The sequence below is a fragment of the Cololabis saira genome, chromosome 13 (genome assembly GCF_033807715.1).
Source record: "Cololabis saira isolate AMF1-May2022 chromosome 13, fColSai1.1, whole genome shotgun sequence".
Lineage (NCBI taxonomy): Eukaryota > Metazoa > Chordata > Actinopteri > Beloniformes > Belonidae > Cololabis > Cololabis saira.
This window is the reverse complement of record NC_084599.1, coordinates 36,644,651-36,662,273: the sequence shown is the minus strand read 5'-3', so window position 1 is coordinate 36,662,273 and position 17,623 is coordinate 36,644,651. Positions and strand designations below refer to the sequence as shown.

Sequence of the window (17,623 nt, the reverse complement as noted above, 5' to 3'; positions counted from 1 at the left end):
TCTCATGTATGATTTAACTTTTTTCTTTTCCAGAAATGTAACAACTAAAATTAATGTTAATATGTTTTAGATTGGGCGGAGTGATACAGCACTAGGTGCTGTGTTGATGTTCTAAAATCCTACACTGTTGAGGGACATTAAAGTACACTGGAACTCAGCAGAAGTTGTCCCCGTGTTTATCCTACTCACGACCCGAAAAAGGTTTAATGTAATAAGGTAAGGCTTAACTCTACACCAGACTTACATAAGTAAAAGTTCAGAGCTCAAAACGGGACCGGAAAGCGGGACTAGTTTCTTCTGAGCGGAGGAAGATTTTGGGCCGCACGCTCGCGGCGCGGTCGGATGTGCGTTACTAGTCAACACAATAGATTAATATTAATAACCCAATATCGCGATACACTCTGTCACCTCCACGACACGTATCGTGACGTTTTTGTATCGCGAAATTTTGTGGCACGATATATTGTTACACCCCTAATTAATACCAAATGTACAGCTGTAGCAAACCAATATTTTGCACTTCTGAGTGGATGGAGGCAAAGCTACGACACTAATACGGTGCATTCAGGGTGTGTCGGGATCTTCAGCACTTAACACAGCTGTTACTGAAGGATCTGCTTCATTTCATCAGTTTCTTCCTGCTCAGTGCTACTTTTGCGGTTCTTTCCACAACTTTTTAGCTCAGTTACGTCCCTGGTCGGTATTAATTATGCCTCGCGCTATTGTGGAAAAGTATGGACACAATGTGGACAAAAGAACTGATGTCCCGTCTGGCTTTGGAGAGACTAACATATGTTGTAAATAATAAAAATAATTTGGCTCATCTGTGGAGGCCGTACATAGATTTTCTGGAAACTCACAACCTTATAATCCAGGTCCTGGTCCAGGTTTCTTCCTCCTAAAGGGGAGTTTTTTCTTGCCATTGTTTATGTTTATGTAATAATTGCTCGGGGGGTCGCGTTCTGATCTCTGGAAAGATCCCAGGGACAACTTATATTGTAAAAGAAGCTATATAAATAAAATTGAATTGAATTGTGATTAATGATACAAGTTCAGTAACTTTCACTGCTGTGATCTTGTTGGAATTTATTGTTGTTTTATTTAATTATTATTCATCTACATTATTGTTACCATTACTTTTATTTTATTTAATTCATTTATTTATTTATAATTTATTTTCTTTGCCAGATGTCGGTTAAACTGTATTAAAATCAATGAGAAAATCGTATTGATTATGCCAGATGTGGCCCACAGCTGGATCAAAACCTCAGCTACGGTATTTGTAGATGTGATAAACCAAATCAAAGATGGGTTGAAGTAAACACTGTGATATTAAAACCCTCCTAGGGCAGGAGGGCCACCCCTTATGATCCAGGTCCTGGTCCAGGTTTCTTCCCTCCTAAAGGGGAGTTTTTACCTGCCAGTGTTTATGTTTATGTAATAATTGATCGGGGGTCATGTTATGGTCTCTGGAAAGATCCTAGAGACAACTTCTGTTGTAAAAGACGCTATATTAAATTGAATTGTGATTAATTATACAAGTTCAGTACCTTAATTATTATTTATCTACATTATTGTTACCATTATTTTTATTTTAATTAATTCATTTATTATTTTTTTTGCCAGATGTGGGTTAAACTGTATTAAAATGTGGAGATATGGAGCATCATTTAACCCTTGTACTGCCCTCCCTCCCTCCCTCCCTCCCTCCCTTCCTTCCTTCCTTCCTTCCTTCCTCCCTTCCTCCTTCATTTGCTTCCTCCCTCCCTTCCTTCCTTCCTTCCTTCCTTCCTTCCTTCCTTCCTTCCTTCCTTCCTTCCTTCCTTCCTTCCTTCCTCCCTTCCTCCTTCATTTGCTTCCTTCCTTCCTTCCTTCCTTCCTTCCTTCCTTCCTTCCTTCCTTCCTTCCTTCCTTCCTTCCTTCCTCCTTCATTTGCTTCCTTTCTTCCTTCCTTCCTTCCTTGCTCCCTTCCTTCCTTCTTTGCTCCCTTCCTTCCTTCTTTTCTCCATTCTTCTCTCCCTTCTTTCCTCCTTTCTTTGCTTCCTTCCTTCTTTTCTCCCTTCCTTCCTTCCTTCTTTTCTCCCTTCCTTCCTTCCTCCTTCATTTGCTTCCTTTCTTCCTTCCTTCCTTCCTTGCTCCCTTCCTTCCTTCTTTGCTCCCTTCCTTCCTTCTTTTCTCCATTCTTCTCTCCCTTCTTTCCTCCTTTCTTTGCTTCCTTCCTTCTTTTCTCCCTTCCTTCCTTCCTTCTTTTCTCCCTTCCTTCCTTCTTTTCCCCCTTCCTTCCTTTCTCCCTTCCTTCCTTCCTTCCTTGCTCCCCCCTTCCTTCCTTCTTTCCTCCTTCCTTTGCTTCCTTCCTTCTTTTCTCCCTTCCTTCCTTCCTTCCTTCCTTCCTTCCTTCCTTCCTTCCTTCCTTCCTTCCTTCCTTCCTTCCTTCCTTCCTTTGCTCCCTTCCTTCCTTCTTTCCTCCTTTCTTTGCTTCCTTCCTTCTTTTCTCCCTTCCTTCCTTCCTTTCTTCCTTCTTTTCCCCCTTCCTTCCTTCCTTCCTTCCTTCCTTCCTTCCTTCCTTCCTTCCTTCCTTCCTTCCTTCCTTCCTTCCTTCCTTCCTTCCTTCCTTCCTTCCTTCCTTCCTTCCTTTGCTTCCTTCCTTCTTTTCTCCCTTCCTCCTTTCTTTGCTTCCTTCCTTCCTTTCTCCCTTCCTTCCTTTCTTCCTTCCTTGCTCCCCCCTTCCTTCCTTTCCTTCCTTCCTTCCTTCCTTCCTTCCTTCCTTCCTTCCTTCCTTCCTTCCTTCCTTCCTCCCTCCCTCCCTCCCTCCCTCCCTCCCTCCCTTCCTTCCTTCCTTCCTTCCTCCCTCCCTCCCTCCCTCCCTCCCTCCCTCCCTCCCTCCCTCCCTCCCTTCCTTCCTTCCTTCCTTCCTTCCTTCCTTCCTTCCTTCCTTCCTTCCTTCCTTCCTTCCTTCCTTCCTTCCTCCCTCCCTAAGTGTTAACTAAACATCTTGCTGGTAAAACCTTTTCAACACGGATCACAGACAGATACATGACATCATTGTAACGCTCAGGTGTGAAACTCTGCCGGCGGTTTGATACCTGGTCCAGATCGTTCCTGAGGGCGATCTTACTGGTGACGAGTTCATGCGCCAAGTCGTCGTTCTCCTGCTCCAGCCTCATACTGGCCTCCTGAAGACGGCGGTTCTCTCTCTGCACACACACACACACACACACACACACACACACACACACACACACACACACACACACACACACACACACACACACACACACACACACACACACACACACACACACACACACACACACACACACACACACACACACACACACACACACACACACACACACACACACACACACACACACACACACACACAGATATCAATGAAAGGACTTTTTTATGATCAGGAAAAGGTGGAAGTCCTTGTTCAAACTCTGGCTCCTGCAGCCACGAGCCCCAGGCACAGCCGAGTGTCACCCTAAAGCCTCCACTGCTGACCATTAGCCGAGTCTCATGACTCCACATGTGCCAGTAAACGGTCTCACATGACAACCTCGCATCTGCAGGATGAAACAATCACCATGGTCGAGAGCAGTCATCTGACTGTGATATCCTGTCACTTTCACAATGAGGACATTTTCCAGCTCCGCTGCAGTCGCAGAGATCCCTCACCAGGGTAAACGCAACACTTTTCATATAAAAAACGCACATCTGAATAGCTATAAACATCTAATAAGAGAGAAACTTTAACTCTGACAACAGTAGGAGTCCGTTAGACTTCATTAAGCAATAAAAAAACAAATGTTTGAACAGACGCAGCCGTCCTTTTGCAGCTCTTAGGATTAATTTAGTCACTTCCTGAAAGCTGAAAACACGACGACCAACACGGCCCCAGAGAGGCTCCGTTTCAGCCGTCTACGCCTCATATTTCACTAGTTTAGCCAAAACAAGAGGAATCCTCACAGCGCCGTGTCAAACAGCGAGCAGAAATATCAAACATAAGTCCCTGAGCGCGGAGGCGGCTTACCGAGCGTCTGTCCACAGGAGCGACGACGTCCTCGCGTCGAGCGTTCAGCCGACTAAAATCCAGCACATGATCCTGACAGCTTCACTTCTGCATCTGACACTTCCCAGCCTCACTTTCTCTGTCTTCCTGTTTTTTTTTCTGTCTCTCAAATGTTTTATTTTTTTATTGCTCCGAAACATCCACAGCATGAACACAATAGGAGACCTTGTCACCAGAAAACCTGCCCCGACCGACACCAAACTAAGACTACGTACCTACAGAAGCCGAGAGCGGGAAACGATAAGACAGTAGGATGACGAAAGAGACTCATTTATATTAAAATATGTATATTGCATCAAAGTAAAGAGAGTGAATTGCTGTTTCTTCTCCCTCTGCTCTGCAACGAACACGTTCCCACTGCCGACAGGGCGGCGGGGTCAAGTCCAGCGTCTTATCTGCACCCAAAGATTTCCTTCCTTCCTTCCTTTCTTTCCTCCCAAACTGCAGTTTCACGAGGACCAGCAGCTATGTGCTCTTCTCTACATGAAATATCTAACGGGTACGTGTCGTAACTGGATCTAAAGCAGCTCCACCTCGGCAGAACAAGGAATAAACAAATAAACACAGACTTGTTACCCGGCCGCTGCTCTTTCTCTCTCGTCTGTTAATTATGATGAAGAACTCCCTTCATTACGTCGGTTTGTTATCGATAAACAAGACGCACGTCATCAGCAGCAGCAGCAATAACATGCACCGGAGATCGTATTGTGATAAAGTTGTTACATCTACCGTTATTCCTGCTACTATAATCCAAAGAAAAGTGGAATCTGTCGAAAGTGAAATTGTTTTAAAGTTGATTTTACTTCAAAAGTCCTTGTTTAAAAAGGAAAAAGAGCAACATGGTGAGTGTTTATACCAGGGATCGGCAACCCGCGGCTCTAGAGCCGCATGGGGCTCTTTAGCGCCGTCCTAGTAGCTCCTGGAGCTTTTTCAAAAATGTTTGACCTTTTTTTTCCTTCTTTTTTTTCCTTTTTTTATTTTTTGCTCTTTTTTTCTTTTTCTTCTTTTTTTCCTTTTTTCTCTTTTTTTCTTCCTTTTTCCTTTCCTTTTTAATGTCGAAATTTTGACTTTTTTCTCGACATTTCAACTTTATTCTCAAGATTGTACTTCAACATTGATCTCGACATTTCGACTTTTTTCTCAAAATTTTGACTTTTTTCTCGTAATTTCGACTTTTTTCTCAACATTTCGACATTTTTCTCAAAGTGCATAATGAAAAAATAAATCTCCCCCCCAGTTATAATTAATATAGAAACATGCAGCATGTGTTGGCTTCATTCTAAAGCTTATACAAGAATTTTCATTTTTTGAGGCTCCAGACATATTTGTTTTTTGTATTTTTGGTCCAATATGGCTCTTTCAACATTTTGGGTTGCCGACCCCTGGTTTATACAGTAATCCCTCGCTATAACGCGGTTCACCTTTCACGTCTCGCTGCTTTGCGGATTTGCATTGTGCATCGTGTTCTGCATTCTGATTGGCTAAACAGTCTCTGCGCTTCTTTCACTTCCTGTTTCAATAACGTTGGTTGCTTAGCAACAAGCTGAGAACGGCCAATCAGCTTCAGCAGCAGCTCAAGAACGGGACCCTTTGATGAATCGTTCATTACAGTTCTCAAATATAACCAATGGTGGCATGTCGGTTTATAAGAATCTTTTTGCTCAGAAGAAAAAAGAGCGACAACAACGACCCATAACTATGTTCTTCTTTTGAAAAAACACACCTGCACCGCAGGCTTTAGGAGAAAAAGACACTGCAGAGCGAGTCAGGATGCAGCGGCTCAGAAGAGCAGTGAAATACTCGCGAGTCACAATTTGTCTTACTGTACTTATTGTATTTTGTTTCATAATAATTTTTCATTTTCTCCCGTTCAAATCCAATTTGGGGCTGATCTCTGCAATTTGAAGCCTTGTATAATAATTGTAAAAATAATAAAGGTTGCTACTTCGTGGATTTCACCTATCATGGTTTCTTTTTGGAACGTAACTCCTGTGAAAAACCAGGGATTACTGTATTCCCTCTTTTCCTCCGTCCGTCTGCTACCGCTGACCTGAGCTGGGATCGTGGGGACGGCAGACGAAGCAGGAGGCCCAGACCTGCTCCTCTTCCCCCCCCATCAGGTATTCTCACGCCAGCCGGGAGATTTAATCCCTCCGGCGTGTCTTGGGTCGGCCCTGAGATCACATCAGCAGCGCTGAAACCAGCTCACAGCCTCCCTGGATACAGGCTACAAATCGCTCCTGTAAAATACCTTCCTCCGTTCACCTGCTTTTCATGTCTGGTTATCGACCTCTAGAAGAAGCGATACCGTCGCTGCAGCCGAACGGTGGAAGATTCGCCCCAAAAATAACCGTTACAGATGTTGTCGGCGATGGCGACGGGTGACAGGTCGCACGTCAAAACCAGAATAGACTCCAAAGTGTTACGATGGAGTGTGAGCTAATCTTAGAAACACCATCGTTTTCAGCATCTCGTCTTTGATGCAGTAACAAGGCAGCTCTCTCATCACACTTCTAACGCAGCCAGCGTCTTTATCATCATCATCTTCAAGGCTCAACGGCACACGAGGAATGATTAAAGCCCACGGGAGATGAAACTGCTTTCATACAAATGCAACAAAAGCAGGAATGTAAGAATAACGTACCTGGTATCGGTCGATGGGGTCTTCTTGTTGCAGCTGGCTCTCTCGAAGCGTCTGATACTCCTTCTCAAACTTCTTCAGCTTCTTGGTTGGAACCTGAAAAAAAAAGTCACTGACGATTAGGGATGGGCGGTATGGACAAAAAAATGTATCAAGATCATTTCTGGCATTTATCCCGATAACGATATAAAAATTACCAATTCAACTCCACCTTTTTAACTATAAATCTATCTCACTCTCAGATCCACCATGTTTGTTACACAAAAACGTATCAACGGGAATTTATCTTTCTTTTTTTTTCTTTCTTTCTTTCTTTCTTTCTTTCTTTCTTTCTTTCTTTCTTTCTTTCTTTCTTTCTTTCTTTCTTTCTTTCTTTCTTTCTTTCTTTCTTTCTTTCTTTCTTTCTTTCTTTCTTTCTTTCAGACTCATTTCTTTCTTTCTCTTTCTTTCAGACTCATTTCTTTCTTTCTCTTTCTTTCAGACTCATTTCTTTCTTTCTTTCAGACTCATTTCTTTCTTTCTTTCTTTCTTTCTTTCACTCATTTCTTTCTTTCTTTCTTTCTTTCAGACTCATTTCTTTCTTTCTTTCAGAATCCTTCCTTCCTTCCTTCCTTCCTTCCTTCCTTCCTTCCTTCCTTCCTTCCTTCCTTCCTTCCTTCCTTCCTTCCTTCCTTCCTTCCTTCCTTCCTTCCTTCCTTCCTTCCTTCCTTCCTTCCTTCCTTCCTTCCTTCCTTCCTTCCTTCCTTCCTTCCTTCCTTCCTTCCTTTTGTGCGTGGATTTAACACAGAACCATAAATCAGTCTTTACACAAAAACGGGAATTATCGTTTTTACCGCGACATGACAAATTCTTACCGTGGGGAATTTTTTTGACCGTTTATCGTGAACGGTAAAATACCGCCCGTTCCTACTGACGATAATTTTCTGATAAAATGTCAGGTGAGTCGTGCAATCAACGAGCAGACGTCTACTACTTCTGCAGACGTCTGATTCAGGAAGAATACAGCTTTTAGACATCACTTACACTAAAATATAAAGAGTTTTACGCAGGATACTTGTTCATCTGAAACATACGTACATTTTACACTAAATGAACTTTCTCACTAAACACAGTGATGACACAAGAGCCTGCTCATGCACGGCAGCTCTAAACAGCATTTCCTCATCTGCTTGTTCTTCTTTCCCACTGTGAGCAACACGGCCAGCGTGTCACTCTAAGTTCTCCTGACACGAGGGCCAAAACAAGCTGAAGATGAGACAAAGGAAGGACTATAATGTGACCTTTTCACAGTTCAAACTAACTTAATTACTCCACTGGAGTCTGTATATCAGTGTGAAGGAATGAGCGTCTATGTAACACAGAGCTGCAGCAGCAGAGGTGATGCGTCCTGATCTGCTATCAGATACGTTCAGGGCTGACATTTGCTATGATTTTGAAACTTGTTTTCTTAATATAGTTTGAAGCGATCGGGCTGGAGGTGGAGCGTACACAGTGCTGTTACCTGCACATCTAAATCCAGCTGTTGAGAACAATCTATAGTAGGAGGTTCAGAGAAATCCAAGTAAACATGTACGAGAAGACAATCGATTATTGTGTGAGGTGAGTTCGACTCCGCGACGCTAGGTGGCGCCACACGCACTTTCACGTTGGCGTTCTTAACGATGCCGCAGCTCTGTAAATGTCGTACAATGTCGATCATGCTGCAGGTAAGATGCAGCAAAGTCTCCCTCTTCTTCTTCTGTTACCGTGTTGTTGTGATGCCGTGACTGTTATTATTCCTGCATTATTCCAGAAGGGCGACCCGGGGCGGTCAGTAGCTCCGCTAAGCGTGGGTTAGTCTAGATCAGGTGTCGGCAACCCAAAATGTTAGAAGAGCCATATTGGACCAAAAACACAAAAAACAAATGAAAAGTTTTGTATAAGCCTTAGAATGAAGGCAACACATGCTGCATGTTTCTATATTAGTTATAACTGGGGGAAGATTTATTTTTTCATTATGCATTTCGAAAAAAAAAGTCGAAATGTCGAGAAAAAAGTTGAAATTTCGAGAAAAAGATCGAAATGTCAAGATTAATGTTGAAGTACAATCTTGAGAAAAAAGTCAAAATGTCGAGAAAAAAGTCGAAATGTTGAGGAAAAAGTCAAAATTTCGAGAAAAAAGTAGAAATGTCGAGATTAATGTTGAAGTACAATCTCGAGAAAAAAGTCGAAATGTTGAGGAAAAAGTTGAAATGGCGAGAAAAAATGTAAAATTTTGTGGAAAAAATTCCAAATGTCGAGATTGAAAAGGAAAGGAAAAAGGAAGAAAAAAAGAGAAAAAAAAGAGAAAAAAAAGAGAAAAAAAGAAGAAAAAAAGGAGAAAAAAAGGAAAAAAAGAGGAAAAAAAAGGAAAAAAGAAGAAGAAAAAAAGAAGAAAAAAGGGATAAAAAAAGTCAAACATTTTTGAAAAAGCTCCAGGGAGCCACCAGGGCGGCGCTAAAGAGCTGCATGCGGCTCTAGAGCCGCAGGTTGCCGACCCCTGGTATAGATGCAGAATAACTTGGATTATCATGTATTATCTGGCACTAAAAGCTCGTCAGTTCGGTTCCATTACGGCCTGACTAAGGTGTAAACATGACTTTTAAAACTCCGATATCGGACTTATTAAGGCAACAATTCAACTTTTTGTTAGTGCATGTAAATGTACTGAGCGTTGTTGAGTCAATAAGGCGGCTGTAGCAGGTTGAAAGGGCTGTGCCGTTTAAATATAGTGTTGTTTACAAAAGAGTGCTAACAAATTCACTCACGCTGTGCAGAACAAGAACAAGAGTAAAAGGTGCGGGCCGGTTTATAATCCAGGGCCGCGTCACCATTGCAGCACTTTTCCAGGCTCTTCCGTGCCGAGTTGTGATTTCTGCAATTTCTTTTAGGAAATAAAGTGACTGCAGGACTCCCATGTCATCTAAAAGGACTTAAACCCAGGGCTCAGACGGATGTAAGACCTTTTAATGTCACTGTGTGTGTGTCGGGTTTAAGTGGGTGGCATGTTACCTCCCCTGCGTGGAAACAGTGTTGCTATGGCGCCCAGCGCCGCGGCTGGGGATTCCAGCCGAACTACACGACCCCTCCCCTGAGACTGGCATGTGCATGTTTCTTTCATGCATTTCTATTTTCCTCCTCCTCTCCGACACCGTGTTAAATAAATAATGTTAAAAATGGAGCCTAAATCTGAAGCTTTATGTTTCACGTTAGGGTAGACGGGTCCGGAGATGAGAAAATAAAATCTCCTGACAGAGGAGTAAAGAGAGCAGAACAAATAAATAAAATAAAAACAAACAGAGCTGAATAATTACTACCGTCATCAGTCATTACCCATCAGCCCCGCTTTACCTTTGACGTCACTCGACTTTTAACGATCCGGGAACCACTGAAGTGGCTGAACATCACGGCGTAATCTATATGACGCACTGCCCCCTCAGCAGATAACAAAACTCACGTCTTTTCTGCCGTTATCTGTGTGGGAAGAACGGGTGAGCAGCTCGATCCCAGCGGCCCGGCCAATTATCGCTTTATTGTAAAATAACACGGCAGATAAACCGGACACAGTGTTCCTCCAAAAAGGCAACAGCTCTGCAGGAGAGGAACACAAAACTCAGCTCTGTGACGTTTCTGTGTTTCAGTATGCGACACCTGCTTTGTTTTCAGTGTTTTTTAATCTGCACAACTTTGAGTTCTGAGTATAAAGGTGTCACTTTTATGGAGTAACTCCTCAGTTCACTGTCATCATCATGGAACTGGGAGGTGGTGGATGTTTTCTTTCACAGCTTGATGACTCAGTTGAAACTAATCTCGTTCTCGCTGTTTCACACGCTGAAACGCGAGCCCTTTTGAGACCGTTTCACCACATCAGTCCTTCACCGGCGCTCAAGTTCCCCTCTCCGACGTGACACGACAACATTTGAAAAAGGACACACTTCCCACTTGGCCCGCCTGTGTAGTCGACGTGTTTTGAGAAAAACAGCGTGGCTTCACCTCCAGCTTCACGTCAGCCCCCCCACTCGGGCTGGATGCATCACATTCTCCACGTCTCTCTCTCTATATATATATATATATATACACGAGACGACCTGAAACCAACTTGTAGGCGATCAAACCTGCTACCAAACACATGCAAGAAGGCGAGAGGCTCAGCATCATGTATAATTTTGTCATTTTTACCATTTATGACTACTTGTTTTGCCACGACTCTACTCATTATAAGTTTTTGTAACACCCGTAACCTAAACTCTGCATCAGTGCTTGAACAATGTTCCTCATTAATGTTAAAAACAAAATAAAACATTTAAGGAGAAGCAAAAAATACAACAAATATTTAGCGTGCTTGTTAATATGATCAGACGAGCTGAGGTCTGGCGGCTGATTGCACAACACGCCGCTCCACAACGCCCCTAAAACACACAAGCATTGCAGCACGACTGCGCAACGAAACCTTAAACCACGGTGGCTTACCTGTGAAAGCCAAGATTATTACTCAAATATACAATCCTGCTGCAGCTAAGAAGTAAAATATCATCTTCAACTGTACAACCGACACAGAGTTCATTTACTGACGAGGGTCCGGGGTCGTAGCCGGGGTTCGGACCACCGTGGAGAGCCAGTGCACGCCTGCAGGTATTTTGTTCACTGCTGCAGGAAGGAAAATAGTCGTTCCTAAAGATATCTCCCATCTCTGGGTCCAGATTCTGAAGAAACTACAAACCTGACAGGTCAAAGCTCAGGCTTCAACAGCAGTTTACTGACTCTTCCTTCATTATTATTATTATTATAAACACAATAGTTTGAGGGTTCTGACAACGTTGATGTGATGCATGCTGGGCTTAAATTTCAAAGTAAAAGCTCATGTATTTCGGGTTTCAGTTGAAAATGTTCTCCTTCAACTTGTCACCCTCTGATTTTATAAATTACTGCAACTTATTTCAGTAACTTTTTGATGCTGCAACAAAGGGAAGTATCTGTCTCTCTCCATCCATCCATCCATCCATCCATCCATCCATCCATCCATCTTCTTTTACACAAGCGGCATTCCCACATATCTCATCCAGAGTCAGTCAAAGACTGTGATGAGCTTCAAGTTATCAACATTATGATCATTTGTTTGTCGTTCTTCATGATAATCTCGTCCTGACTGTAATTAAATGGTACCAAGCATTTTCCAGGGTACCGGTATCAACCAGGGCATCAAACCTGCATCGAGCGACTCCATACTCACATCCCAGATGTTTCATTGTGAAAAAAAAGAAGACGCCGCTGCTCAAAATCTGTGGTGCTGCAGGAAATAGTAGCAGGTCCACTTTTAGACTGATGACCTGAATCCCTGCAGGGAAAAACTGTAATTGGTCCTGAGCTTCCGAGATGACATCACAAAAAAAAAAACGCATCTGTGTGCGAGCGTGCAGAGACGTGGCGACCTTCTGTTACGTCATAAAGCAACCCAAGAGTTTTATTTTGAAATACGGTCAGTGCCGACTGGACATCTGAGGAAGACTAAACCGTGGAATTAAATTACCCGAGTTAGGAAATTACACTGGCTCTGAATCAGTGACTGAAACAAGCTGAACCCGCCGCAAATAAGCTCTGCATGCGCCGACTGACAAAGCTCTGCAACCTCAAAACATCACACGAAGTTTCGGAGGTGACACCGTGCACGCCCACGAGTTCATGCACGAGCGTGGAGCGTTTTACGAGGCGGAAAGAAGCACGCAGTTTCGGTGGAAACGCGTTCTCCATTTCTATGAGAATCAGAGAAAACTGACAACCAGCAGACATCGTCTGCAGAAAAAGGAGCACGGAAGGGAGAAATAAAAGGAGGATGAGGAGAGAACAGACCTACCACGGATCTGGGAGCTCGCAGGGGTCTGGAGTGAGCCACCAGGCGAGCCAGCGCGTCCTCCTCGCCCGGCCGGTCAACTACGTGGGCGTCGTACGCCACCATGATGGAAACCTCCTGCATCATCTTGGCTGCTGCTATCTCCCAGCCCAAGCGGTTACGCCGGGATGAAGAAAAAAGGGGGAAGGAAAGGAAAGGGAGCGCAGCTGAAGGTTTGTTTCTCTCCGAGAGTTAAAGAGGAGGCTGGCTGCTCTGGAGAGTCCCACGGGAGCCGAGCCCCGCCCACCGCCGAGGAGGAACGAGCAGCGAGAGCACAACGCACCTGTTTGTTCCTCCCTGTAACGCTAGAAGTGTGTGACAACGGAGGATGAGTTTGTCTTTTCTTCCTTTCCCGTGAGTGAGTAGCCTACTTCCCTCCCTCTCTTTCTCTCTCTCTCTCATGTGCCCCTCCCTCCAACCCCTCCTTAGCCTCTCTTACTCGTTTAAGGCTGCAGTTACATGTCTTCTTTCTTTTTCTTTTTCTTTCTAGCCTTTTTCTTTTAGCGTTTCCTGCTGCTGGCAGAACCACAGATAACGACCTGTTTACACAGCTACGGTGCGTTTCAGCGAGCGCCTGCACGAGCTCGAGAGGCGATAGGAAGGAAGCATTCAGATCAACCACAGTGACTTCATGGTTACGCATCTCTCCAACGGTACAAACCGAGGAAGTGAAGCGAAAGCAGATTCAAAGCTGTCCTCGTCTGCGCCTGAATACTTCAGCGGCCTCCCAAAGGACCCCCCCCTTCAGGCAAAATCCACCCGACAACCTTTCCAAGAGGCCTGACAGCAGATGTTGCTTTGAACACAGATGCGTTATTCTCTAGAATAACCTCACGGAACTTCTCTTATGATGTACATTTTCAATATGCTGCGTTGCATCACCATGTTTCTAAAAGTAAACCAAATACCCCTTCCGGCACACGCCTTTGAGTGGAGTTTATCGTGCAAGGCTCCGTCTGCATCAGCGGCACCAGATAAGTGAGAAATCTGACGTGCTGCTTTCTTAAAGCTGCAAACTGAGGCGGACGCTGAGCCAGAGAGAACTTTGGAGTCGACTTAAAAATAAGCTTCACGGCTTCCAGAGAAGAAACAATGAGGTTTTACATCGTCACGAGGCCGTGGAAAAGGTTTGCATTTCGAATGGTTGAACTGGAAATATAGCAGGCGCAACAAAACCCTGACGACGAAGTCGTCGAAACAAAAGCATTTCTTGGAAGACACGTGCATGAAAGAAAAACTGGTAATATTCTGTAGGAAGTGAATTCAGCTATTCTGTAATTTCATAAATCAAGTGTCACTTTAATATCTGAATTAATAAACAAATAATCAATTAATTACCGTATTGGCCTGAATATAAGACGGGGTTTTTTGCATTGAAAAAAGGCTGAAAAAGTGGGGGTCGTCTTACATTCGGGGTCTAGACGTTATACCCATTCACAACGCTAGATGGCGCCAGATATCTTAAAGCGAATGTTTAACTAAACTCCAGGCCAACGCGAACTCCTGTCACGAAGAAGAAAAATAAAAAATAGTATAAGAAAGAAAAGAGAAGAAATAAGAGAAGAGATAACATAAAGTGGAGAAACGTAGCGACAATCTGGAGAAAAGAGGGTGGAAGTTCGGCAGGTAAACCGGCAGCTGAGGAGAAGTTATGATGCAAACTTCAAGATAATGATTTCAATGAGGCAAATAACAAGCTTTTTCTCTCGAATATGTTGTTATAATCATTTGTTTCAGATGTACTGTAATTATTTTCTGTATAAAAATTGAATTTGGTCTTCAAAAAGTATTTCTTCAAACTTGAGTCTTGAAAAAAAAGGGGGTCTTCTTATAATCGGGGTCGTCTTATATTGGGGACAATACGGTACTGAAGTATTTGGAATTGCAGGGAAAATTGTTAAACTGGAGTCGCTGAGCGCTTGTACTAAATGACTAAAAGACAAAAAAAACAAGTCACAACAATGCAAAAGTGGCAAGTCTGAAATAAATGATCTGAATATTATTATTATTATTATTATTCACATGGTGCATCTTCATCTAACAAATGATCCTGAGAGAAAGTGAATAGTTAACTCTCCTCAGCGCTCTCAAGTGTCCTTGTTACGGCTGAATTCCTCAAGCAGGCAAACGTACTTCTGTTGGCACGAAACAGAACTATTAATATTTGTTTTTGATATAGTGAGGCGTCTCAAGGAAAAGAGTTTACTATATATGACGGCATCATCTGAAAAACCCAAGAGGCTCCCCGTCTTCTCTGGATTCCCGGCACACGTGTCTCATTATACTTTTAACTCTCGTCTGTGTGCGTTTCCAGTCCCCTTCACAATGTAGGAGTCTCCATCCATCCCTGCAAGTCTCCCCAAGGACTCTACAGGTCTCTTCTGTCAAACCCTTTTCCCCCCGTTTGCCTCAGTTTATTAAAGTTTAGCTTTTCTGTCGGAGGAATTTGGCAAAAACCGGATTAATCTGTCAGCCACTAAGCACCAAAGAAATAATTGACATTTCTGTCCCTTTTTCTTTTTTAAAGTCTTCATTCCATCTGCGGTCCGGTGAGTGTTTAAGAAGGCTGAGAAATTCAAGTTCTTCCCATAATCCCCGGAAAGGCTAAGCCACCCAACTACCCGTTGCGTTCATCAAGTGAAAGCGCCAGTGAATTCTTTTGCTGTTTTAAGCTGCTTATGGAGTTCAGCCGATCCGATTCAAACATCCGCAGAGAAAATGTATAAAAAAAGAGCCAAAGTGAAAGCGATGTACGTCGGTCAGGCCGGTTTGCATTATCTTTCAACGGCCTCTGGGCCCATATTTAATGAATTAAACCAAATCTATGTATGATGGATGATGAACAAGGGAATAATGTCTCCGTGGCACTTTGTGATCTTGAAAAAGGTGGACAGGGTGAGGAGCAAAGCTGCGATATACAGATGTGGCACGACATGCTGCCCTGTGAGTCCTATTAGGATGATGTAAGACGAGCAGATGTGTCATGTAGGCCTGTGTTGAAAAAAATCGATTCCCAATTCTAAATCGATTGTCATATTAATTCCTAAAAATCGATTCATATGTCTAAAGATCGATTTTTTTTCTTCTTTTTTTCTTTTATTTATTTATGTATTTTTTTTTTCATCATTACATTACAACTTTTGGTTATTTTGTTTATCCCCAAAAAAGGAATGTTTTGTTGGACACGAGAATAACTGGTGCCATGTTTTTGCCTTTAAATATGTTTAAAGGTATGAAAACATTAAAGTGTTAGGTTATAATTGCATAAATTGTCTATATCTCATTACTTTATATACTGTCTTGGGGTTACATTTGCAAAAAATGCTAAAAACCAAATGCTCAAAAATTAAAAACCAAAATAGACCGAAAATGGAACAAATAAAAATGGAATGTGGGAAAAAATATAAACCCATTTCATCCGTCTCTGTTTGCTGCCCTGGATCTGTTTGGTAATTCTGACCCACGATGTTTCTGAAAGCAGTTCTATCAGCATTCTGGGAGCTGATTGGTCCTTACAGCATCATTAGCTGCCAATACTTGCTGTTTAATCTCAATATAATACTAGTAGTAATATTTTGCATAACTACAGTCATATAATTCATGCAACAGCTCAAAAAACAGTTTTAATAACACTAACCCAAATCAATATCGGAATCGAATCGGATCGAATCAAATCTTGATAATCGATTCTGAATCTTAAGAATCGGAATCGAATCGATTCTTCACATTTGAATCGATCCCCAGCCCTAGTGTCATGGCGTTCCTCGAAATGTGGCTTCACGTGGAGATGTCACACAGCCGACGTGTGAACGGGCAGAGATGCTTAAACTGAAATGAAAACCCGGAGATAAAAAGCAAACTTCCTCTTCTCCAAGATGCTTTTCATTAAATTCAATCTCTTTTATAAAAAAAAAGCTTCTGAGTGACTGAATCCACCGACTTGCATCAACTGGGACTAATCTATTTTAAGAGATCAGCAGGAAGATGATTCAAGAGACCTTGGACACGTACGATCGGAGATTTGATGTGTAAATCATGATATCGGAGTATGTTTTCCCTCTTTCACGAACGTTGCATTCAAGGTCACGTTTTAGTTTGCCACTTTTTCCCCGAAGTCTAAATTTAATCAGAGACCTGGAAACAAAGTGTGCAGATTCAGCGTTAGGCGAGTTTTTCAAAACGTCCCGCTGAAAGTTCCCAAAAAAAACAACAAAAAACGTTATGTCCCCTTCATCTTATGTGTGATTGTGTTTTAAAAAAGAAACAAAGAATTAAGCTGACTCTTTCTTTGAGAGGGTAAAAACATAGGCATGTGAAAAACAAAGATATGAAAGTAAGAAGACAGTCGGGCCGGTAGGTTGATGCCGACGAGACGAGCAGAATGGGACACAAAGCGGCTCCTTGTGTTGAGGCGACGTGCTTTGATGATAATTCAGTCAGATGACTTTGCCACGTGTGAGACTCTAGAGTACTGTTAATACGTCTGCCCATGCCGGACATTCAGAAATATTTTTTTTAAAAAAAGGGAAAACCTGAGCGATAGAGGAGAAACGTAATAAATACAGACTTGAACAAGACCGATCCTCGTGATTTTACTGAAGCACTAAAACCTTGTTTTGGTCAGTTTGAGGTAGACATGCATGTGTTTCAGGGTAGCACTTTGTGTTTTATAGCCTTTTGATTCTGTTCTAACATCTAACAGAGATAAAGAGAGAGTCTCAGAGCAGGAAATCCTGCAGGAACTAAAACAGAAGCACATCACGTTCTGGAGCTACGAGCACTTTGTGTTCACGTATGACCAACATGATACTGAGCTGAATACTACAGGGAATATCTGTACTGCTCATTCACTCTGGGGGGGGGGGGGGGGGGGGGGGGCAGGAAATAAGAAATGTAAAGACTTTAACTATGCAGATAAAAAGATGTGGACATGTTCAAAGCAAAATCAAAAATTCTCCCTGACCCAATACAGAGGTTCTTTTCAATTCAGGAGACTTGTTAC

The 17,623-nt window shown here is 42.8% G+C and overlaps 1 protein-coding gene across 1 annotated transcript in view; it reads right to left on the bottom strand.

The window, feature by feature from the left end:
* Window positions 1-17,623, bottom strand: part of rabgap1l (RAB GTPase activating protein 1-like) — a 166,429-nt gene that overhangs the window by 9,175 nt on the left and 139,631 nt on the right. Inside the window, exons 20-21 of the mRNA XM_061738822.1 lie at window positions 6,720-6,812; window positions 3,084-3,194 (exon numbers count right to left, since the gene is read on the bottom strand). Coding sequence (XP_061594806.1) covers window positions 3,084-3,194; window positions 6,720-6,812 — 204 coding nt within the window. The remainder of the gene's footprint in view (window positions 1-3,083; window positions 3,195-6,719; window positions 6,813-17,623) is intronic.